This window comes from Chinchilla lanigera, unplaced genomic scaffold, assembly GCF_000276665.1.
Source record: "Chinchilla lanigera isolate Chin_1 unplaced genomic scaffold, ChiLan1.0 scaffold00032, whole genome shotgun sequence".
Lineage (NCBI taxonomy): Eukaryota > Metazoa > Chordata > Mammalia > Rodentia > Chinchillidae > Chinchilla > Chinchilla lanigera.
Window position 1 is genome coordinate 14541977 of NW_004955433.1, and position 24741 is coordinate 14566717.

The 24741-nt window shown below is 52.5% G+C and overlaps 1 protein-coding gene across 2 annotated transcripts in view; it reads left to right on the top strand.

Annotated features, from left to right (window-relative positions):
* The first annotated feature begins 11775 nt into the window (after nt 1-11775).
* Slc12a3 (solute carrier family 12 (sodium/chloride transporter), member 3) overlaps nt 11776-24741 on the top strand; it is a 34566-nt gene continuing 21600 nt past the window's right edge. The window contains exons 1-13 of one of the 2 annotated variants that reach the window (XM_005388362.2): nt 11776-12063; nt 12983-13129; nt 14606-14681; nt 14819-14914; nt 15123-15262; nt 15593-15703; nt 16676-16787; nt 16995-17125; nt 20598-20682; nt 21588-21742; nt 21999-22106; nt 22553-22676; nt 24279-24380. In XM_005388362.2, coding sequence (XP_005388419.1) covers nt 11782-12063; nt 12983-13129; nt 14606-14681; nt 14819-14914; nt 15123-15262; nt 15593-15703; nt 16676-16787; nt 16995-17125; nt 20598-20682; nt 21588-21742; nt 21999-22106; nt 22553-22676; nt 24279-24380 — 1669 coding nt within the window. In that variant the 5' untranslated portion in view covers nt 11776-11781. The remainder of the gene's footprint in view (nt 12064-12982; nt 13130-14605; nt 14682-14818; nt 14915-15122; nt 15263-15592; nt 15704-16675; nt 16788-16994; nt 17126-20597; nt 20683-21587; nt 21743-21998; nt 22107-22552; nt 22677-24278; nt 24381-24741) is intronic. The other variant, XM_005388363.2, reaches the window with a different exon arrangement.

Here is a 24741-nt window from a genome sequence, read left to right on the forward strand (position 1 = left end):
TCATTTTATGTCTAAAGTCTAGAGGTATACTGTATAAAAGAGAAAATCCATTAGTTATTTTGCATGTGTTAAGCTTATGTCATCTTAACATTAAAGTTTAGACTCTTTGTTTTATATATATAGGTTATATCATAAACTAAGGTTAATAGTTGTTTAATGAATTATAAATGGGTTACTGAAAACATTATTTAAGTCAACATTTGCTTTAACTTTTAAAACTCAAGTTTTAGTAATTAAAAGTTTAACCATGGAAAACACAAGAAACTTCTTAGTGTAAATATAGAACTATCATTTTTAAATCTAGTTTTATAAGTTTAACCAAAAGGATTTTAATATCTTAAGAAAAGTTACAGTTTTAGAAATAGGAAACTTAGCATTTTAATTATAGCCAACTTCAGTATACTATAATTATATATTTCATAACATTTTTGGGGTGTGTTCCCATAAGACTCTGGCAAAAACCAGAAAGTCTCATCATGGGACAAAACTGAGCAAACTGGTTCAGGCAGCTGCTCTTTCATCCACCCAGGGGAGTCTTGTCCAGCAGTTTTCCCAAGGTCATCGGGTCTTCTCTTATTTATCTTAATTATTTTAGGTGACTTATGAAAAACAAATTGTAACAGTTAACCCTTTTTTTGAAGTTACATATTATCTTTGATCAAGGAAAAATTCTTGAAGTTATTTGATACAGACAACAATAGGCATTGAATTTATAAAAGCAATTTTTGATATTATCTTGATTGGCTAACAACTTGGATGGAGACATGTCACCAACTTTAAAGACATCTTTATTTTACCAATTTATTTATTTACTTATTTATTTATTTATTTTGGTTTTTCTCCGGTACTGGGAACCGAACTCATGACCTTGCGCTTGCCAGGCAGGCGCTTTGCCGCTGAGCTAAATCCCCAGCCCTTACCAATTGATTTAAAATAGCTCACTGTTAAGCTATGTGAACCAAAGAACATTTGTGTTAATATCATGAGTGTATACTTATCTCTGAACCAATCTAAGTAGAAATTTGGGAGGATGACGTACATCTGAAAGTTGACACATGGAAACATATATTAACCTAAATTATATAGAACCTGTATGTCTTGGGTTCTTTTTTTAATTTTTTGTCTTTTTGAGACAGGGTCTCATTATGCAGTTCAGGCTGACCTTGAGCTCACTTTGTAGCCCAGGCTGGTCTCAAGCTCATAATGATTCTCCTGCCTCAACCTCCCAAGTGCTGGGATTACAGGCGTGTGCCACCACTCCTGGCTAAAACCTCTATGTTATCAAATTTTAAGGCTTTTATTTAGAAGTCCCTCAAGCCCCTTAGCCCTCATGTCAATGCCTTAAGTGAGTTTTGGGGGATTTTGATATCCCCAAAAACCTGTATTACTGGTTTTTCACTACCCCAAAAAGCCAGAAATTTATAAGGGCAATTTTTTTTTTTTTTTTTTTTTTGGGTACCTGGAATTGAATCGGTACCTTGCGCTTGCCGGGCAGGCACTTGTACTATTGAGCTATATCTTGGGCCCTTATAAGGGCAAAAATAAAAGAAAGAGAGTTCAAAAAACTTTAACAAAGCAGTTGTAGGTACTCTAATCAGTTTAAATGGACAAACAAGGAACACAGAACACACCCAAGAATTACTTTTAAATCAGAGTGTACTTTTAGATGTGCTGGCCAAGTTGAACTATAATAATTTAAGTGTATAACTATAAATAGACTAGTCAGAACTTCTTATGGGTGACCAATTAACACTTTTTGGATGAATCATAACAGATTTTTTGTAATAAATTAATACCAGTCAGAAAGGCAAAGAGAGAAAACAAACCCCTTTTATATAGTGAAAGCAAGGACTGTTTAAAGAAGGATTAAATTGATAGTTTATCTTAATTTTGCAATAGCCATATCCAGAATGTAGGCCCCTCCAACCCTTGGTACAACTGTTCCTTTGACAGCTGTTTCCCATGTTAGATTTACTATGGTAAAATGCTCCTCTGACAGCTATGTCCCTGTATTAGAGATATTATGGTAAACTGCTTTTCCCTAGTTGTTCTCCTGTATTGGAGATACTAGGTAAACTTTTTGATATAGGATATATGCCACAGGAAAATAACGGGAAAGCTCTTGTAAGAGAGGTTAGGAAGTAAGCGCCACCTTATATCTCTTATTCCTCTTTTTCTACCTCTCTCTGCTCATGACAGCAAGAGAGTGGGTCTCCATGGCATGAGGCAGGTTGACTTTAGTTCACTCTGCCACCACGAGTTGTCCAGGAGGATGCACCTGAGGCCTGTTTTTCATGCTGGATAGATGGGTTTGATTGAATAAATTTTGGGGGTCCAAGTGACAGCCCTTAGCCCAACTTCTAGGACAGAGGGACAGTGGTGCCAAGAGGCTTTTGCTTAGAGAAGTAGCCAAGAGTGAGTTCCAACACTAGCTTCCCTGCCCGTGGAGGAGGTGCTAGAGTAGTGAGGCTGGCTTTCAGCAGGTTGGAGTAGTAAAACGGCCTAGGGGGACTCTCTCTCTTAACTTTCCCCTTTGCCCTAACAAACATTTCTCCGGAAATCTAGGGGGTTGCTTGTTAGATATCGGCTCTATGAAAGTTAGGCAGGGGTGTCAGGGACCAGGAGACTCAGAATATAGGCTAGGATCCTACCTTGTTCCCTAGCCTAGTAAATCTATCAAGACATGTCTGGGGAAGAGAGGGGTCTCTCATACTAGAAGACAGGAAAAGTCCAAACAGATTACCTACTGTTTTGTAGAATGTAAAACAGGGACAGAGGAAAAGAGCATGTGATTGATCTGGCTGTTCCGCCACACTAACCTCTCTGTAGAGAAGTTGAGCGCCGTGTTGGGTACCAGAGATGTAACCAGCTCTCTCCATCTGAGTTCTGACGGCAGAACAGGTACCGGGTGTGGCTACTAGAAAGAACAAAGAGTGTGTATCTGACAAGCGCAAGGTCCTGAGTTTGATTCCATGTACCAAAAAAGAGAAAAAAATCCTAGAAAGAACAAAGAAAAGCTCTTGACAGATGAGCGGGACAAAAAAGACGCCAAGGAAGCGCCCAAACCTAGACGCTTATGTACAGCTCTTGGGCCCACGTGAGACAAGGCAGGCAGAGGATGTGTGACACTGCAGGTTTGCTGCTGCTTGCCTGGCTTTTTGTTGTCAGCAGGTTGTTTTAGTCCTTTGTCTTTTGCACTCAAATTTCCCTTGTGGTTTATCTCACCTTTCCTTCAGTTTACTCAGGCCCTTGTAGTTTGTCCCTTGTCTCTTGGTCTCACTAGTATTCTGGGAGACTGAGGCAGAAGAACAAGTTCTAGACTGGGCACCTTAGCAACTTAATGAGTTTGTACCTAAAAAATATTTTAAAAGGGCTAGGGATGTAGCTCAGTGATGAAGATCCTGGGTTCAATCCACACTACTGTAAAAAAAAAAAAAAAAAAGGCAAGATTCCAAGGGGCTTGGTGATGCAGGAGCCAGCTACAAGTAAGTAGGATTCAGACCTGCGAGAAATGGGAGAGCATTGTGCGGTATGACCGTCCTCTTAGCCCAGGATGCAGCGAGCCCAAGGTACACTCTCGGCCGCAGCTGTCCTCCTTCTTATGCCCTGGCTAAGCAGTGCAGCTGTCAATCTCTCCTACCACCTTGAAGCAGGAGGAACAACAGGACTGAGGTAAGCTGAGGGGCTGCCAGAGGCTGCAGACCTCATGTTCGACCCTGCCCTCAGGGAGAAGCCTGATTGTAGAATATTCTTCTTGTTCAAGAGGTGAGTATGCGGGGTAGGGGCACCTGGGGGTTGTAGCTCATGAGACAGAGATGAGTCAGGGGTGTCTGATTGGGGGGTCACACACATGACTGGGCAAGCCAACAATAATAAGGCTGCCTGTTGCTCTTGGCAATGGCTCTAGCACGAAGGGCTGGTGGCCAGCTTGGGTATTCATGCATCTAAACAGGAGTTAAAAGCCTTTTACAAGATGGTAGGTTAAAAAACAAAGCAAAACTCTAAATCAGCATTCCCAGCCCAGGGGGACAGCTCAGTGGCAGAGCATGTGTGAGGCCCTGGGTTCCATCCCTTTGGACTGCACACAGCTTTAGTCACCAGACCTACTTTCCTTTAACTTTTGGCTCCAGCTCTGCAGGTCTGAATGTCAGTGACATCTTAGAATCACCTTGAGAGCTCACAAAACTGATTTCCCTGCTGCCCACCCTTGAGCTTCTGGCCTAGAGAAAAGCTAAGCACTGATACATGTTTTTTAAAGGCTTCCTGGGCAATTTTCATGCCCTGCCAGTGCCAGGAAACCCTGTTTTGACTGAAAGCAAGGAGTTATGAAGTGGGACTGTTGGCCTCTCAAAATGGGGAACTCTCCCCAACACGTACAACATGATCGTTTGCAAAATATCTGAGATGTACTAAATAGGATAACAATTTCACTGGGTTAGGAAAAAACATGCCATATGTGGGCCCGTTTGCCAAGGGTCCCTGCCAAGGTCAAAGACAACCATCCACGTGCTTTTCGATGTTGGGTAGTTAACCAGTAAGAATGGTGTAGACAGTCATCACGCGTGTGGGAGTGGGGGAACATTTTCCAGGAATCCTCAAGCGAATGACCATCTGCCTCATTGGGTTGAGTCCTCTGGCCCCAAACAAAGATGCTGTTCCCTGGTGTCCACCTGCCTCAGCCTTCCACGTTGTCAGGACCGGCCTTGACCGGGGCCTGTCCCCAGCCTCCTCACTCTATAGTGCTGCTGCAAGCTGTGCGCCCCTGGGGTGAGAACCCCACTCTTGCTCCACTACACCCTAAATAGTGACCACTGTCTTTGACCGTGGTGGAGACCTGGCAAGCTGACCTAACAGGCCTAGGAATGGTACCTTTTCCCCCTAGCCAGGCAGGATTGTGACCTTCTATTTACTACATCTCTCCACTCCACATGCAGCCAGCCCCTCAGTCTTCCTGCCTGGGGCTCCATACCTGCACCCAGCCACATCTAGGAGGCTCCCTCTGGACCCAGCTGGGGGCAGAGACCCCTGTCCCCATCCTACCAAGCGCAGCCTGAGCACAAGTGTGACCTTGTGTTGCCTGCTGGGTGCTGGATGACCACTGGCGGAAGAGCCTTAGGGACTCTGCTTTGGGGTGTTAAGGTGAGAAGCTTGTTTCAAGTAACTGGTAAAGGGGCAGCCAGAGGGTTGTGAGAGCTGTTAACTGAATTTCTCTATCTCTGAGTGTATTTCCTGCTTTCACATACAGCTTCTGCTGAAGCCTGAGTTCTGAGGACTGCAAACAACCAGAGGCAATGCCCTTTGTGTTTCTGCTTTCTGATCCTGAGCTTCTCTTGCTCCCACTCTTCCCCATGTCCCAATTTTTAAATTTAAAAAAAAAAATTGAGCAGCTGCTTTTACCAGAAAGCATTGTCTTACATTGGACAAACTGGCCCAACAGGGTCAGTTTGAAGAGTTGAAGTGGAGTTGGTTTTTCCATACTTTTCTGTTAACTAAAATGCTGAATTCTCTCATCCCCATTTTTAAAAATTTGTTTCTAAATTAAATGTCTTCTAAATGTCTTCTAAAAGTTCTTTCACAAATCCCCACTCCTGAGCATTAAAAAACAAACAACAAACCAACAAATCATTCACTGGGTAGAATTTCTCCACTTGTTGGATAATGAAAGCAAAGCACACAGGTCATAAAGAAGGGGGCGTAAAGCCAGGCCAGGCCTCCTTCATCTCATGTCCTTCCACTCCCTGTGTCCAGGGCTAGGCTTGGCTTGTGTACAGGGTCACAGAGATGGGGTGGTGGGGTATAAAGGCAGCTCTGAGATTCTAGGGCCCCTGGTTCCTGCTGCAGTAGGCGTGGGTCTTCTGTCCTATGACAGAAGAGTCCCTTAAAGAGTGTTCCAGCTAGAAATGCATCCATGGAATTTAAATTTGGGCAGAAGGACCATGTTTGTCGTAGTTTCCCATAAAATGAGAAGCACTGAAGGCATATTTTAAAATGAAAAACTAGGGATAGCAGAGATAATAGATTTGACTTTGATCTTTTGGGAGAGCATATTGGCAGAGTCAGCAGTGGGGAGAAACCTGCAGTCACATCTGTTACTATAGGACTGGTTTTTTTAAAAATTAGAATTTCCACTTCCATTGTGTTCATGCATCAGGGCTAAGCTCAGGCAACATCTTCATTAGAAATCTTGGTTGTGCGTGAATGGAAGGATAAAGGGTTAACTGAGGTTTGTTTTCTTTGTGAGAGGAGGATAAGAAAAAGAATTAACTATCATTCTGCTATCAGACAGTGGCTGCTGATCATGATTCCATTTTTTGCCTTGGCTGCCAGGAAGCTCCAAGCTAAGACTGAGTTCTTGCCCTCTTAATTTATTGGTTATCTTTTTTGCTTTATTCTAACTGGTGTTTCAAATATCTTATTCCACCCTTCCCCTGGCCAGACAGAGTCATCCCTTTTATCCAGGGATTTATGCTTTTATGACAGGTTGTGGCTTATGTTGGTGTCACCTCCTCTGATAATCTCGGCCCCTGAGGATGATGATCATACCTTGTTCTGCATATCCTCCAAAATAGCTGCGTGTGTCTATGTAACATCTGCAGTTACTTCTGGAGTGAATGATGGTTAAGCATTATTTTTCTCAGTCTACCTATGAACAAAATGGAACCAAGTCTTTTTCACAACAAAAATGTTTTAATGTATGCATATTTCCCTTTTTGCTTTAGCTGTCAATAGCTTCAAAGTACTTTAGTATCCAACTGCTGTAACATTGTCCAGGTAGAGGGACCAGGACTGCAATAGACACACCATGGGGTCTGCAGGCTTATGAGAAATCCTAAGTTCTCGGTTCTGAAAGGCTGCAGCCCAGCCTCTGGCTTCCCAGGTCTTTCCAGGCCCTGGCCCTCCACTGCCGCTGTGTTCCTCCTACACTGTACAGGTTTTTGTGTCTCTTTCTCTCTTCCTTGCAATCAAGTCTGTGAGCCCCATGTGGGCAGAGATCCAGCTTCCATGTTTGCAGGCCCAGGCCCTGGTGCTGCTCTGGCCCAGGGCAGCCTGGAGAAGATGGTTGTTTGCATTTGGCATTTGTCAGTGTCTGAAAACCAGAGGAGCCACGCCGTGGAGGAGAAGCCGGCGGAGTTCTGGTATCTTGCTGCAGCTGGTGTTGTGAATCAGGCCGACGAGCAGCGCATCCTCTTACCCGGCTATTTCACGACACCAGGGTTGCATCATACCCATTCTCTCCAGGCGAGCCTCGTGGGACCAGGTCAGACGGACACAAGGACTTGGGGAGAGGGTGGGGTGCGAGGAGGCTGTGCGACAGTGCAATCCCTGCAGCTTACTGGATTCCTAGAATCGCCTGGGGAGCTTTAAGAGAATATCAATGCCTGCCCCTCCCCGCTCCTCCCCCAGGCTCACTGGCTGTCCATGGTGGTGCCAGACTCGGCACTTGGTAGGGGCCGCGTGCAGCCAGGGTGAGCCCAAGACTGAGCTGCGTTGTTGTCCGGTTTAGCCCGCCTGTTGCCGTAGCATCAGCCAGCCAGACCCCTCCTGTCAGGACTTCCTACTCAGTAAAGATACCCTCATTCCCCCTGGAGTCCTCCCTGGTCCCTGCTTCCCATGAACCCCAGCCCCACACACATCCACATGCCGGTTCTGTCCTCTACCTTCAGAGTACACGTCTGCATCCAGCTCCCCATGCACTTCCTGGCCTGGCCATGCCCCGCCCCTGCAGCGGTCCTCACTGGTCTCCCTCAGTCTGTGCCGAAGTGATCTTTGAGGATGATATTTCTGACTGTCGTGGAACAAGACACTTCCCACCCCGGCCTATGACCCGGACATCCCTCTTCCATGTCTCAAACCCCATCTCCTTGGTCCCTCTACCCCAGCTCCATGGGCCTCCCTGCCCTTCTTGAAGTTACAGTACCCTCCCCTGACAACCCCTTAACACCTGCTTGCACGAGGGCGGCTCCCGTCATTGGCGATCAGCTCATATTTTTCATCCTTAGAGAGGCCTAATACCAGTCCTGAGAAAAACTGTTGTTTCCTTAATAGTACTTACCAGCAAATGTGACAATTACTGATTTGTCGTTTGTCTCTCCTACTAGAATGTAAGCTCCTAGTGGGCAGGGTCTCTGTGTTGTTTCCGGTGGGGCCTCCCGTGCCCAGCACAGGACGTGGTATGCAGAAGACAGTAAATGTCGTGGAATAAAGAAACAATCAGACCCTTCCAGCCTCATGTCCACCCTTTCTTCCCTCCCCCAGCCCACAGCACCACAGCCCAGTCCCACCCACCTTGTCCTCTGCATGACCAAACCCACCCTCTCTGCTCCCCTCTCCTGGGCAGCCCCTCTCCTCTGCTGGACAGATGCTTTGTCTCCTTGCTGGGCTGTCTGCCAACCTAGGCGCTGGGGTCCCGGGCCTCAGACACAGGAGGAGCACAGTGGTCGCTGAGGTGCCTCTGTGGCCACAAAGACAGGAGGCCGAGGGGCTCAGAGGTTCTCATGGCCCCTCCTCTCACTCCTTTTCTCTCTGCCCCTTCCCCTCCCCTCCTCCCTGCCCCAGCATCTGGGGTGTTTGCTTCTAGGGCAGTCCCCAACCACTGAGCTTTCTGGTCCTTGCCTGCTTCACTCTCCTTCCTTCTGGGAGCCAGGGAAGGCAAGGGCCCTGTGCCCCTCAGGGGCCGACGTGGATGGGCATGATGGAGGTGTCATTTCTGCTTTGCTGCTGCAGAAGCTGAGGCTCACGCAGGTCAGGTGACTTGTCCAAAGTCACAGGAAAACTGACAGAACTGAGACTCCCCAAGGCCAGATCACAGGGCTCTGCTCAGGGTACCAGCAGCCTCCGACCTGCAGGGCTCTGGGGGCCATCCAGCCTGTGGGTTCCCTGGAAGCTGAATTCTGGAAGGCAGGGACTATTTGACCCTGCACAGCATGCTCTTACCCTGTCCAGAAGAGTGCTCCTGTGATCATGTCTCAGTTAAAGTTCCATTCAAATACAAGCTTCCCCTGTCCTGGGGCATGTGTGTGTGTGTGTGTGTGCGCGCAAGCGCTGGTGTGCATGCGCTCACACACACACAGGGGTCTGTGCTTTGGGAGGAGGTGTCAGAGAGTCCCTTTAGCTTATACTACTGATAAGCCCTTTCCAGGATCCTGCTTAAACTCGATCCCACCCCAGGGAGATGCCGAGGGGCCCGGAAGGGTTCTTGAGGTGGCACTTGCTCCCCTCCAAGGCTGATGTAGGCCCGGGAGAGGAAGTGACTTGCCCAAGGTCACCCAGCAAATTTGTGGCTCCTGCTCTGGCCACAGCCTCAGTACCGCTGGAAAGAGCCCTGGCTCCTTCCTGTCCTGAGATCTTAATCAGGAATTTTCCACAGCTGCCCAGGGCAGGTGTAGGCATGGTGTAAGGGACTCTGGGGCAGCTGTGAGTTTTGCCAGTCAATTGGCAGTTTGAGAGTGAGAGGGTGATAAAATCTGCCCCAGGGCCCCAAGGGAGGGAGTGAGTGAGTAACTCTGCAGGGAACCGTGCCGTAATCCCCTCCCCAACACCCAGGGTGCAGCCTGCAGAGACCGGAGCGTGGAGCCAGCTAGTCCTTGGCCCGGAGTCCTTGTCTTCAAGGCCTCAGCCCTGCTGGCAGCTGGCACGGGGGCGGAGGCCACATCCCTGCAGATGGAGGGGCTAGAAATCCAGGGCAGGAAGGGAAAGAGGAGCCTCCGTGTCATTAAGAGGAATCCTGAGAAGACTCTTTTTTAAAAAATTAATGTGTGTTGAATTTTTAAACTTTGTAAAAGGTACAATAGTAATCATAACCTTTGGGGTTTGTCACTGAGGTCTAGGTTCTCTCAGGTCACCTCTTAGTGTCCACTTAGAGCAGAGCCCCAGGCTACAGGAAGCCAGCGAAGTCCTGGGGGGTGGTTCCCTCCTCTGGCCAGTTGTCAGCCAAGGGTGTCTACACAGACACTCTTCGCCCTCCGTGGTTCTGGGCCCCCTCCTCACCCAGTCAACAGCCTTTCTCGAGCACCTCCTTGGTGCTGTTCTAGTTGCTTGAAGTTGTGGCTGAACAAAACAGGGCCAAATCCCTGCCTTTGTGGGCTTCCATTGTACACCCTGGATGAAACGTAGGGCCCTCTCCCCAGAAGAACGCCCTGAGGTTTGCAAACTTGTTTGTGAGGCTGGTGCTCAGGTACATGTCTATAATCCCAGCTCTGCGGGAGGCTGAGGCAAGAGGAGCTGGGCAAGTTAGCAAGAACCTGTCTCAAAATGGAAAAAAAAAGAAAAATAGAAAGGGATGGAGATGTAGCTCAGTGGTAGAGTATCCTTGGGCTTAATCCCTAGTACAGTACTGCAAAACAAAACAAAAACAGAAAGACTTGTCTATGATTTTGTGGGCTCCAGCTCCCTCATCCTGCAGGGTGACTCCCCAGCACACTAACAGCCCGAGCTGTTCCCACCTGCCGCCTTCTGCCCGGCCCAGCCTCCAGCTGCGCACACCTGTCCTGGGCAGCCCCAGCCCAGAGCAGTGACGAGCAACATGAACCAACTGTACCTCGCTAGGCTCCCATGAGTGCTGCCTCTCTGTGGGAAGTCGGGGAGCCCTGAGGACTCTGAGGCCCTCAGAGGAGGTCCCCTGGGGAACTTCTGTGAGCTCTGAGAGGCGGGGCTAGGAAGGGAAAGAAAGTGAGCCCACCATCTCTCTCTGTGGGGCGGTTGGAGCCTGAGTATAAGCCGAGAGGTCCCAGCCGCAAGAGCTGGTCGTGGCCTTCTGGTCTCCACTTGGAGACTCCAAGAGGGCCACTCATCCTCTGAGACTCAGGTCAGGGGCCCTTCTGGAGGAAGCTCGCCTGCCTGGTTCCAAACTGACCCTCCTCCTCCTCCAGGGACCTCTCCCCTACTGCTGCGCTCACTGCGCGGTGGGGGTGGGATGTTTCCCAGTCCAGCCCCCCACTCACTCGGCAGCACCGAGTGCAGACACAGCGCCCCGTCTGTCCCTGCCTCCCACATCCCCCCAAGCAGAAAGGCTGTTGGAGAGGTGCAATGAGTCGGTGATTTTCTATGAGCTTCTAGGCCACCCCACCCTTGGGCTCAGCACCTGTGGGCAGAAGGGAAGGAGGTAGCACCGGACAGAGTGTGGAGTAGGCTGCGGTGCCGACTCCAAGCCTCAGGGGCAGCTTGCAGCTGCTGGCCTTTTAGAGTCAGGACAGGGAGCCAGTCCTTCCTCCCCTCCCTTAGGGGAAGAGTGGCCACAGCTGGGGTCCTGGACATAGGGCAGACATGGAGAGCTCTCCCAGCAGCTAGGAGAATATGCCCTTCATTTCCGGGGACACCTCAAGCTTCTACTCTCTAACAGCCAATCTCTCAAAACCCTGGTCCACCTCTTTCATCCATCTACAACTCATTTCAGTGGCTGTCCTTGTTGCAGTGGCCTTGAGCTCCGGGACAGAATTCACTCCCATTGCCACTGTGCATTCAAGGGGCGGCCTCCAGGTGCTGGCAAAACCAGATCCGGACCTGGGCCAGCACTGGGACAGGGGACTGGGCTCTGGGTGCAAGTGTGGTCCTTCGCAGGTCCCTCGGGGTCCTTGTGGTGACTGTTCTTTCCTGGGTCCGTGTCACCAGTCTAACAGTGGGCAGGGCAGGAGGGACACGTGTTCTGACCCCACCTGTCCAGGGTCGCTGCTTACCAGCTGTGGGCGGTTTGGGCCACCCTCCCGCCTTTTCCACCCCTGGAGACTCAGCCTATAAAGCTACCCTGCATGTCCTTGCTGACCCTGGACCCCTACCTGAGCCACAATGGCAGAGCTGCCCACAACGGACACGCCTGGGAACCCTGCTCTGTGCAGCGGGCGCTTCACCATCAGCACTCTCCTGGGGGGTGACGAGCCCCTATCAACCACCTCCTATGACACCAGCCACCCCAACCACCTGACCCACGGCAGCACCCTCTACATGCGCACCTTCGGGTACAACACCATTGACGTGGTACCTGCCTACGAGCACTATGCCAACAGCGCCCTGCCCGGCGAGCCTCGAAAGGTCCGGCCCACGCTGGCCGACCTGCACTCCTTCCTCAAGGTGAGCACACCTCAGAAGCCTGGCCACCTCCCTGCTGTGTGACCTAACGCCTCTGAGCCCTGGGGCTGTCCCCTGAGCTGTAAGAATGGGTGAGGGTCTTTCTCAAGGACTGAGAGGCCCAGATGGAACGGCAGGAGAGGGAGCTGTGAAGCTCTGGGCACTTGTAATGCTTCTTGTCCAGGCACTGGCAACTCAAGGGTAGGGTGGGCTACCTGGGGAGGAAGTGAGCCTCCCATCAGGCATAGCATGCAAGCAGGCTGCACACCACTGACACAGATGGGGAGGAGAGAGCAGGAAAGGTGTTCTCAGGCAGGGGCTTGCTGGACTGCGAGGGGTGCTGATTGTCACAGCTTCTGTGTAGCCTCAGTTTTCCCATCTGACATTGACCGTTCTTGATTCTGGGCTGAGACTTTAATTACAGGATTCCTCCCTACCCAGAGCAAATCTCCATCCTGACCCAGAGTGGCTATACACAGCCCTGTGATCTCCCAGGGCTGCTGAGCTGAAGCCCCAGCAGGGGCTGCAGTCACTTGGGCACACATGGGGGGACCTGCTGCACTGGGATGGAGGCCTAGGTTCCAGTCCCTGCGTGGCCCCGGGCATGCTGTTGCCCCTCTGTCGGGTGACAGTAACCCTGCCGCACCCCTCAGGCTGTGTGTCTACCTCACTGGGTCCCAGACTTCTGCTGCACAACAGGAAGCAGGTGCCATGATCAGGAGTGCCCAGCGTGCCCAGCCTCCCGTGTCACCTGTCCCCGCTGCCACTGTGGTCTTTCTCAAAGCCCCAGGAGCAGCTCCACACCACCGAGGCTGAGTCTGGGGCAGCCCGGATATGGCACAGTGGAGCAGGCGGGAGACTGGCCGCAGAGACCCAGCCCGCAGCACCCATGCGGGCCTGACTTGTGGTCTCTGGACCCCAGCAGGAAGGAAGCCACCTGCACAGCCTGGCCTTCGACAGCCGGCCCAGCCGGGAGCTGACCAACGGGCTGGTGGAGGATGAGGCGGGCACCCACAGTGAGAAGAGCCCCGGGGAGCCTGTGCGCTTCGGCTGGGTCAAGGGGGTGATGGTGAGTAGCTGAATGCTGGTGAGCGCACCGAGCTGCATCCCGGCTGAGCTGTGACCCTCAGGCTCTAGTGTACAGAGTAGACCCAAGGCCCAGCCTGGGCCTCAGTTTCCCCCCCTCTGCATGTCGCTTCAAATTTTCTCTGACTTGGGCTTTCCCAACCTGCTGTGTGTGCCCTAGGCTGAGACTCAGGCCTGAGGCAGATCTCTGCTAGGTCGCACTAGTTGTATGGTGGCGGGCAAATCACAAATCACTTCACAACTCACTGCCTTAGTTTCCTCATGTGTGAAACAAGTATTAAATGACTTAATAAATGCAAAGCCTTCAGGTCAGTGCCTGCCAGGGAGTTATACAAAGAGACTGTTAGCCAGGCATGGTTGATGCACGCCTGTAATCCCAGATGCTTGGGAGGCCGATATGCAGGAGGATTGCAAATATGAGGTCAGCCTGGGCCATTTAGTGAGGCCGTCTCAAAATTAAAAGTAAATGGAAAGGATACGGAGTTGGCTTAGTGGTTAGAGCGCTTACCCAGCCGTGGGTTCAATTCCCAGTACCGCAAGAAAGAGAAGAAAAAATGGAAGAAAAAGAAAAAGGAGAGTGTTTTCCAAAAGAACCACCAGAGGGCAGCACTAAACACACAGTATATCAGCTGCTGGGGTCGTGTTGTTTTTTCATCCTGCACGATGTGAAGTCTAAGGTTTACTTTAGTTTACAGCACGAATAAGCTCCCAGATAGTAAAAAATCAAGTGAACTCTGTTCTGCAAGACATTGTAGGGTTCTGCAGAGGGGCCCTGCATGCACTGTGGAGAAATCTTTAGTCCACTCTGAGAAGCAGGGTGCCCAGTTCTGCTCGTCATGCTGCCATCTTTATAGCTGTGAGTAGGCTACGACTGTTTCTCCATCTAAATTCTGAGCCCACTACAACTCCTAGAGTCATTTTCAGGGTCTGCGTTTCCCCCCGGAGGTGCTTGCCACGCCTGGAGTGGTTCTGTTTAGCGTCTCAGAGCAGGTGGAGGACCTTGGGAACCCCTGCCACTTGGTGCAGCTGAAGACCGTACCAGGCCTTTTCACCCGGGAACATTCACCTCCGTCTCGGCTTCTCACTTTGCATTCACTTGAAAGCTGAAGTCACAGCAACCTGAGCTCTATTTCTGCTTGTGAGTGGGGAGTTGGCTCAGCTGGTGTTTGCTGAGCTTCCCCAAAAATGCCACGCCCAGGCCAGTAGCTGGCTGCTGGGGCCGTAGCTAGGTCTGGCGGGCCAGGATCCTGGTTCGAAATAGGAGGAGGGCCCCCTCCTGATCCAGTGAGCCAGAGGGCCTGGGCTGTCAGGGTGGGTAAAGCACAGAGAACTCAGTGTCTCCCTAGGAGGTTAACCTATGAGGTTGATGCAGTGCCATGACCAGCAGCAAAGGACTTCTGTGCTTGGCCATGGGATAAGCGGCCAGCTCAGAGAGCCGCTGACCTCACTGTCCACGCAGATCCGCTGCATGCTTAACATCTGGGGTGTGATCCTCTACCTGCGGCTCCCCTGGATCACGGCACAGGCGGGCATTGGTGAGTGGCATCCTGGGAGAGGACGGAGGTTTGTGGAGGCTCAGAGAGGGGCAGTGAATGAGTAGATTCCTCCGATGGCTCCTCACCTGGGAAACACCTTGACTGAGTCTTGGGGCACCCATGTTCACCCCGCACAGTCCTGACCTGGATCATCATCCTGCTCTCCGTCATGGTGACCTCCATCACCGGCCTCTCCATCTCAGCCATCTCCACCAATGGCAAGGTCAAGTCAGGTGCGCCCCAGGGCCCTACCTTGTGGGCTCCCCACCCATGGGATACCCCAGTTGCCCCCGTAGTTGTCAATGAGGGCTCCAGGCAGGCTCCCCACACTATTAGATGGACTCAGTCACCTCCTGCCCAGTGTCCCCTGGCCACCTCCCTGAGCCCCGCCTGGCCAGATGATTCCTCTGGTTTCGTGGCTCCCCACTCTGGCCCTGGTAGGTGGCACCTATTTCCTCATCTCCCGGAGTCTGGGCCCAGAGCTGGGGGGCTCCATCGGCCTCATCTTCGCCTTTGCCAACGCCGTGGGTGTGGCCATGCACACTGTGGGCTTCGCTGAGACTGTGCGAGACCTGCTGCAGGTGAGGCGGGGCTGGGCCCGGGGCTGCCCTACTATCCTCCCCATTTGGCTGGCCTTCCTCCCTGCTGCAGATTTCACCCATCAGGGACCAAAGCCACAGGCCGGTCACTGCAGGTGACAATGACAATCTCACCAAATCAAAACCACCCTCATAAAACCACACTTTGCCCTAGGGCCATGTTGTCCCGTTCCAGGCAGAGCTGCCCTGGGGGAATCTGTGGGCTGTGAAGGACGTTGGGTTTGGGTTTGGGTCAGAGGAACCTCAATGAAGTGGATCCTGGAGGTGTGGATTGTTCAGAGGGTGGCACACAACCAACCTGTCCCCTGCCAGGAGTACGGCACGCCCATCGTGGATCCCATCAATGACATCCGCATCATTGGCGTGGTCACTGTCACTGTGCTGCTGGCCATTTCCCTGGCTGGCATGGAGTGGGAGTCCAAGGTGAGGAGCAGAGTCATAGCCCTGGTCGTGGGCCCTGGTTCTGCCTCTTCTGATGTGTATTAGCCAGGCTTCAAGTTCTGCTGCTGTGACAGAGACCCCACCTGACAGCACCTTCAAATAGAGCCTTCATTTCTCTCTTATGGAACAGTCCAGGTGGGCATGGTCTTCCGCTGGGAGTTGGACACTCCGACTCCTTCCATCCTGTGGCTCTTCCATCCCTCAGGTGTGGGCCCTTGTTCACCTAGTCCAGGTGGCCACCATCATGATGTCCTCAGTCCAGCTAGAGAGAATGAGAAGACGGGTGAAATAAAAGGGAGGGAATTCCCATTCTCTTTCCCTTTATCATACAAGCTGGGAGTTGCCTGTATCACCCCTGCTCACATCCCAGTGGCTAAATCTTGGTTTTGCAGCCCCTTGTAGCTGCAAGGGAAGCTGGATAGTATCATCTTCACGGAACCATGTATTCAGTCAAAAGTCAGAGGTTTAGGGCAGAAGTACTGGGTTACAATTGGCATACTTGGCCAAAAGACGACCTCTAAGCTAGATAGAACCTGGCTTCTGCACCTTCTGGCTCCCTCATCCTCTGACCTCCCTCCAGCAATGCTGGCCTCCTTGAAAGTACTAAGCTTAATTGCCAGATCATTCTATGCTTCCCTCATCTTCCTCCTTTATATATCTGCAAAAAAGCTTATTTCTTGAAGACACTGTCTCAGGTTACCTTGCTAAAGCAGCTCCAACCCAATCTCAGTGCACTCCTAAGTTCCTCCTACATACTCATTAGCCAGGACGAGAGACCTTGGTCATGCTGTTCACTGCCGTGCTCCCAACTCCTTGAACAGAGCTCCCTGTGCAATGGGTGTGAGTGAAAGTCTGAATGAATAATGGCGTGAGGGACCTGGGCAAGCTCGTCCCTGCTGGGGCTCCCTGAAGGTGTGGGACCACAGTCTGACCCCTGGGGTCCTTTACCCCCAGGCCCAGGTGTTGTTCTTCCTTGTCATCATGGTCTCCTTTGCCAACTACTTGGTGGGGACACTGATCCCCCCCTCTGAGGACAAGGCCTCCAAGGGCTTCTTCAGCTACCGGGGTATGTATGTGCAGGGTGGGCTCCAGACCACAGCTCTGGGAACAGGGATAGTTTGTCCATAATTTGGCCCATTGTGTGAGCAGCAGAAAGATGGGATCCCCCATTGCTATGGCCGGGAGCTACTTGGGAAGCTGACTGCCTGCCTGGCCAGGCCCAGCTAAGGGACCAACCCTCCAGGTGGCCCTGACTCAGGTGTTGGTTTTCCAGGTGACATTTTTGTTCAGAACTTGGTGCCTGACTGGAGGGGTGTTGATGGCAGCTTCTTCGGGATGTTCTCCATCTTCTTTCCCTCTGCCACGGGCATCCTGGCAGGAGCCAACATCTCCGGGGACCTCAAGGTGAGCAGAATACTCGTCCCTCCTGTGTCCTGGCGCTGTGGGGGCTGTAAGCAGACTCGCTCCCTGACACCAGGACCTGCTGCACGCCACTGAGTGTGGTACTGAGGCCAGAGAGGGGGTCAGAGCTAACACCCCATCCAAGCCAGGTCAGTCCTTTGCAGCTCCATGCAGATCAGTTTGTGAGGCTGTTGACTGATTCATACCAACTGAGCTTTAGGCCTTGCAAGACACCCCAAAATGGGGCTTCCAGGGCTCTCAGCCCGGAAACACCTTCACTGAGCTAATCTCCTTCCACCTCCCTCTACTGCTTGGGACAGGCAGCTCCTTGGCTTGGCTGTAGCACACCTGTCCAGCCCCAGCCCTGAGCACTGTCCCTGTATCCATGGCCCTTGCTCAGCCCCAAGATCTGTGCCCCATGTCGCCCTCATCCATTTGACTCTGTTTTGCCTCCCAAAGTTCTGTCCCTCTTCCAAATACCTCCTGCAGCAGCTCTCCCGGGCTGTCCTCCCGTCAGGGTTCTCCCAGTGTAACCATGTCAACCCCTGTGTTCCTGTTCCTAGCTCACAGTCTGACACAAGCTGGGTGTACAGGGCATTGTTGATTAGACAGTGGTGAAACACAGTATCAGAGCATAAGTACGAAGTGTCCTCAAGAAGTGGAGAAGGACAGGCTGATGTTGGCAGGGGCTGGAACAAAACGCCTGCGTGCGGGGAGGTGGGGTGGAGCTGGGCTTTGAAAGATGAGAAGCTGATGGGGCCTTTGCCAGCAGGAGGCTCTGAGGTGACTGGAAATCACAGCTAACACTCGCTCCCACTCTCCTGGTCTACCTACGCGGTGCTCCTTGATGGTTTTTCTAAGTGGATTAAATTATAAATTGGAGACAATCCCAAAACCAACCTGGCTCTAGCAGGGTCTGCCCCAGGACACCTACTGTAGGGCCTGGAAGCTGGAGTATTTGTCCGGCTTCTGTTCTTTCTCTGGGAATTGATCTGGATGCCTCCTCGAGCATCTTCGGTTACCATCAGCCCAGGGTGCAGGCATCAGGCCAGGCAGCTCTTTCTGAGCTCCCGACGTAGGCATTCCCTCTGTCCTCGGTGTCTTCAGCCTTGGCTCTGCTGATCCTGAGGGTCAGTGCGCTCTGTAGCAGAGCGGTCCCCATGTGTGAGTCTTTGGGCAACTCCCTCACGACCTCTCCGGGGCTCAGCCCCCCAGCTGGACAATAGGACTCATACAGCCCAGCCCTGCATGGCGGTGGTGAGGATTTGAAGAGCTTTTTTTGTGTCAGATGCTCAGAACAGTGCTGGGCATAGAGGAGTGCTGAGAGCTCCTTGGCGTCATTGTTATTTGTACCGTGAAACAGTCAAACAGGCTTCTGAGTCACTTTTCTCGTCACTGAGACATAATATCCGACTCCCAAACTTAACGGCGGAGAGGGTTATCCTGGCTCATGTTTTTCAGAGGTTTTAGTCCCTGGCTGGCTCCAAAGAAGAAACAGCATGGCAGGGGGGCAGAGAGTGAAGGGAGAAGCTAGGAAGAGAGACGGACTCTCCACATTGTGTCCTCGAGGCCTACCTCTTCCGACCAGACCCTGTTTCTTGATAGCAAGTCAGCTATCAGCCCCCAGAATCCAACTACCTTCCAAAAGCCCGGCCTATGAGTGCATGAGGCTGTTGGGGGATGTCTAGCCATAAATCATAACATCACCCAGACCCAGAGAGGTTCCAGGGCCGACTCGGGCCACACAGATGGCAGAGAAACTAGAATGCAAGTCTATGAAACAAAAGCTTCCATGTAAACAACCACTGCATCACTCAACACATATATCATGTGTTGTCCCAAGGGATGTCCATGTGTAGGACACGCCCACACAGGTTGAGGGCTCTGTGTTCCTTCCTGCAAATTCCCATAAACTGGCTGATTTAAGACAGCAACAATTTATTCTCTTGCAGTTCAGGAGCTTGGATATCCAAAATCAAAGTATTGACAGGGCAGAACTCCCTTTCAAGTCGCTTGGGACCAGTGCCTCCTGGCCTCGTCTGAGCTCTAGTGGGTCCTGACAATGGTGTCCCTTGGCTTGCGGCTCATCTAACCTCTGCATTGCTGTTACCACATGGCCTTCTTTCCTCCGTGTTTCTGTGTCCTTTCCTCTTTCAGAATGATACCAGTGATTGCATGTGAGGCCCACCTTAATTCAGAATGACTTCATCTTAACTAATTACACCTGCCAGGTCCTTGTCTGTAAATATCCTTGTCTTCTCACACCCTGAGGCTCAGGGTAGACATAAACTTGATGCTATTCAGCCCACTGGAAGTGAGGTGGTAGCCCGGCCTGACCTGTTGGCCTCAGGGCCAGAGTCTTGGGTGCATGACCTGGCCAAGCCACCCCTAGGGAGTTGTGCAAGGCTGGTAGGACCAGGTCTGTGGGGTCCCCAAAACAGACTGTAGAAAACCGGGGGTTCCCTAAGATCCCAGCCTCCCACCACTCTGCCTCCCTGCTCCCATTCCTCTCTGCCTGCCACACCCTCCCTCACATTCCACCTTGTCTCTAATTAAGTTCTACTAGTTAATTGGGGGGTGAGCAGATACCTCAGAGAAAGCAGGGAACAGGGGACCATAATAAAGGGCCGCTCACAGCAGACGAAACCTCTCCTCTAGGTTAGAGCCTCTGCCTGGAGGGTGGAGCAGGTCCTGAACTGGCTCTAAATTCCCAGTCTGTTTTACTGCTCCCAGTGTGGCCCATTGAACTCAAGACTGTGGACCATGGTGGGGTCAGGGTCAGAGCCACCAAAGGCTCCGTGAAGTGGGTCCTCTTTGCTGTGTCCTGCCCTCAGTTTCTCCGCCAGCCAGTGGAGGCATTCAGGCTACTTCTCAGGAAATTACAGAGAAAGTGCCTAGAAGAATGGACCGTGTAACAGGTGTATGTGAAGATTTGCCTTTGAGAAAATGCAAGCAGAGAGTTCTTTCCTGGAGCAGAAGGAGGAAGCTTAGGGCTTGTCTTCCACTCCTATCTGTGGAATCAGACAACCAGTTGGTGCATAATGACGAGCATGTCATGGGCTGATGGTAAACAGGTCTGGAGCTTCAAGCTCGACACAGATCTGAACACTTCACCAGTGGCCTGTTGGCACTGCTGTCACCACTCACAGATGAGGGGTGGAGGCTGGAGGTCAGCCCACTGCCCATCTGGTGGCCTGGATTTGAACGAGGCAGGCTGAGCTCTGAGCCCTGCCATCTTGGACCCTGCTCTCCTCCCCCACAACAAACTTTAGTCAGGTGTCCTCCATGGCCCAGGTGAGGAGCTGCTGGTTTTCTCTTCTGCTTCTGGCTCCCTGGGCCTCAGATGTGGTCTCAGGCCAGTGATCTTGGTCATGTCCACCTGCTTCTATGGGTCCTTGATGAAGGGAGCTGAGATAGGGCCACAGCTAGGGGTGGGAGGCCTAGAGACTGCCTGACACTGCTCTTCGTCCTATAGGACCCTGCCGTGGCCATCCCCAAGGGAACTCTGATGGCCATTTTCTGGACCACTGTCTCCTACCTGGCCATCTCAGCCACCATCGGTGAGTAGCCGGCCCAGCTAACTGGGGCAGGACAGGAACCTGGCTCCTACCCTGCAGTGGCCCAGGCCCTGGAGTGGGTCCACAGGTGGGGCTTCACTTGAACAGGGACAGCCGGGCTGGAAGGATGTGGCAGCCTCAGGAAGCAGAGCCTTGAATTCTGTCCCTGGGGTGCCTGAGACCTTGGCATCTTCATAGTGAGGGAGACCAGTCTAGGCTCCTAAGGTCTCTTCAGACACTGAGGTTCCAGCTTTGTGGGCATGAAGATCCTGCAGGACAAATCATGCTCTGTCCCTAGGACAAGGATGATGATGAGGAGGAGGATGCCAGCAACTACCTTACCACCATCCAGCCGTTAACATGGCTTGCCACATTTAACCTGTCATTTCCCCCATTCTTCAGAGGAGAAAAATGGGGGCATAGAGAGGTAGAGTGACCTGCCCAAGGCCACACCGTCCTTGAGCAGTGGAGCCTGCCAGGAGCACTTGCTCCTAGTGACCACCTTGGAGGCAAGCTGTTCCCAGATGCCAAGGAACCTGGCTTCACTCACAGCCACTCGGGCCTTGAAAGCCAGGTCTCTGCTTTATGGAAGACATGGGGCAGGTTACTAAGTTCTGTGTCCTTTGCAGAACGGGAACAATGACAAAAATAACAGCACTTCCTGCTTCCCAGGGCTGCTGTAAAATACTCACCGTGGTGCCTGGCACACCACAAGCACAGCTGGTATTAGCTAGCACATCAGGACTATTGTTCCGTGATAAAGGAGGGCCAAGCTGTCTGCAGCGTCTCTCTCTCTCTCTCTCTCTGCAGAAGCAGCCACCATTCTGGGAGTAGGAGAGGAGGGCAGAGCAAAGAGGTGGGAGGAAGAGGGATAAGGGAGACCCCCTGCACCTCTTCCCTCCTCTCAGGCTCCTGTGTGGTCCGTGATGCCTCTGGGGACCTGAATGACACGGTGACCTCTGGCTGGGGTACTTGTGAGGGGCTGGCCTGCGGCTACGGCTGGAATTTCACCGAATGCTCTCGGCAGCACAGCTGCCGCTATGGCCTCATCAATTACTACCAGGTAGCAGGGCTTCTGCTCTGCGGGGCCTCCCAGAGCCAGGGCAGGCTGGGGTGACAACTGGGGGTTCTGGGCCCCGGCTTGGAGATAGGCTGTGAGCCCAGGTGGGGTTCCTGTGTCGTGCCTGTTTTCTGTCCGTGAGGGGCGGTGCCCAGGCGAGGGTGTGGACTCTGATGGAGGTGTGAGGACCAGCTCTGCCTGCAGTAGGTACTGGGGTGCTAGGCAGGGGCTCCCAGATCAGCCCCCACCATCCCCGCAGACCATGAGCATGGTGTCAGCCTTCGCACCCCTGATCACAGCCGGCATCTTCGGGGCCACCCTCTCCTCCGCCCTGGCCTGCCTCGTCTCAGCTGCCAAAGTTTTCCAGGTGAAGCCCCAGAAAAGGGCCACAGTGAAGGGGGTCCAGGTTGGGAGGCCCAGGTGGCGGGTCCCCTGGTGACAGCTGTAAATAAGGATTGTGTGACAGAAGTGTCTAGACAGAAGGGAGCAGCCCCCTCTGTGAGGTGACTGGATTTCCCATCACCTGCATTTCCCATCACCAAGCCATGACCCCTGCAGTGTGTACAATTCCACCTCCAATACCCTCCCCCTACCGCAAGACTGACCCCTCTCCTTTTGGCCTTGTCCTGTCTTCACGGTGGGGAAAGGAGGGATCTCATCCTACTTAAAAGAACCAGAAATTGGGACCCATGTTGGGGAAGTGCCCTGCTGCAGTCACAGACGGGGCCAAGCAGAGCCTGGAGTCTCAGTGGCCCCAGGAAGGGAGGAAGCGGGTCCCAGCCAGCAGGTGAGCGTGATGTTGGGTGCCCACAGTGCCTGTGTGAGGACCAGCTGTACCCGCTGATCGGCTTCTTTGGCAAAGGCTACGGCAAGAACAACGAGCCTGTGCGTGGCTACCTACTGGCCTACGCCATTGCCGTGGCCTTCATCATCATTGGTAAGCAGCTGCGTGGCTCCGCAGGGTCACAGGCCTGGCTCCTCGCCTGCCTACCCAGCCAGCCGAGCCTGGCTTCAGTGGGTGCTCAGTGAAAGATGCTTTTAAAAAAAATATAACCCAGGGCCTTACACACACTAAGCACATGCTCAGTAAAGAGCTCTGAGCAACGACCCTCCTGGAAGGAGACTTTGGGAGGCCACATGAGGTTTCCCCCTTCCCACCTGCAGGGAAGGCAGCTCCTGCACCATGCAGAGAGTGGACTGTTCTGTTTTGGTAGGAGAGACCTTCCCTGCTTCCCTGCATCTACATTCCAATGTCTGGCAACTGGGACCCTCCCCCTACCCCTTATGAGTTTAAAAGAATCTCCAGGTCACCTTTGGAGCATGTGTTAAGCTACCTGGTTCTTTCCCAAGGGCTGAAAGAGATGGCTGGGTCGACCTTGATGTATGAATTAAACAGAGCCAGGGTCTCACCCCGAGGGCGGCCTGAGGAGAAAATCTGTTAGGCAGATTGGCTTCCGCCCCTGGCTTTGCCGTGTGCCAGCTGTGCGACCTTGGATAAGCAACCTTACTTGGTTTCCTTCTCCGCAGAATGGGAGCAACAGTACATAATGCGTATGTCACAGATGGGCAGGAAGAGACCATGTGTGCACACACACAGTACCTCCTCATTAACTTAGCCAAGAAAGCAGAACTCCCTGGGAGAGAAGCAGCCACACCAAGCAAGAGCAGTGGCCAGGCTGTGACATGATGTCCCCTGTCCCTGCTCTGGATTAGGGTGCAGATAGGTGCAGGCGAGTCTCTCTGCATCCCACCTTCCTGCCCCAGCCGGCTCTCTGCCACTCAGGCTGGCATCACTGGTCACCAACCCGTAACACCTAGCAGCCTGAGGGAGGTTTTCCAAACTCTGGGTCCTCAACCCTGAACCAAGTGAAGAGTGGCAAGGCCACACCCAGTGGATGGAAAAGCCCAGTCAGGCCTGGACCAAGCCTTGTTCCTGCTGGCCAGGCTGTCACCTATAGACCACTGCAGCTCGGAGTCATGTCTACTCTGGATGGCTCTGACTTGAGTAGACCAAAGGTCATGGTCTCAGAGTCTGTGGGGCCAGCTTCTCAGGGGATTGGAGTCATGTGCAGAAGAGGTGCTTGTGTTGTTTTGGGATCCCAGGAGAGGCCACAGGGCAAGGAGTCACATTCCCAAGTTTATCCGTGGGCCTAGGGGTCAATGAGATGGGTAAGAGAAGGAGCCAGTTGTGAAATGAGTCCCTATTGGAGGTGGGACCGGGTCATATTGCTATGTACTATATAGTCCTTACTGGCATTTGTGGTCAAAGCTATCACAGCCACTGCCGTCAGTCCTGGCGAGCCTGATGGGGTCCGCCCCCACACAGCCTCCGTCTTCTTGGAAGATGGCAGCTTACAGCTTAGGAGACACAATCCCTTTGAACTTCAGAACAGGATGGGTGCATTTCACAGATGGGAAACTTGAGACTCACTGGGCCCTGGTGGCCCTCCTGGGGTTCCCCACCCAGGGAGGGACAGTGCTGGCAGTTCCTTGGTGGAGTCACCTGACAGGCTGCCCTTTTCCCACTGGGTCACTGAAGCGGAGCTCAACACCATTGCCCCAATCATCTCCAATTTCTTCCTGTGCTCCTACGCCCTCATCAACTTCAGCTGCTTCCACGCGTCCATCACCAACTCACCGGGTGAGCCAGCTCTTTGCCTTGTCCCCGGGGAGGCACCGAGGGCCGAGGTGTGGGGTGGGCTGGAAGTAGGAGGTGGCAGGCCAAGGTAACTCAGAAATGGAAGCCATGCAAAGGGAACATCTGTGCCAGCAACAGCAGCTCTCTGGATTCATGACTCTCCCTGGATTCATGCACTGTCTATAGTCGCAGAGCTTCTTCTAGCCCGTCTCCACTAGGAGTCAGGAGTCTGATTCACCAGAGTGGCGAAGGAGAATTTCCCACAGTCACAGACCCTCATATCTGGTGGAGCAGGTTGCACACTGCACAGCTCTGGAGGGTGCAATTCATAGTACAACGCATAGATTTCATAGATTTGTATGCT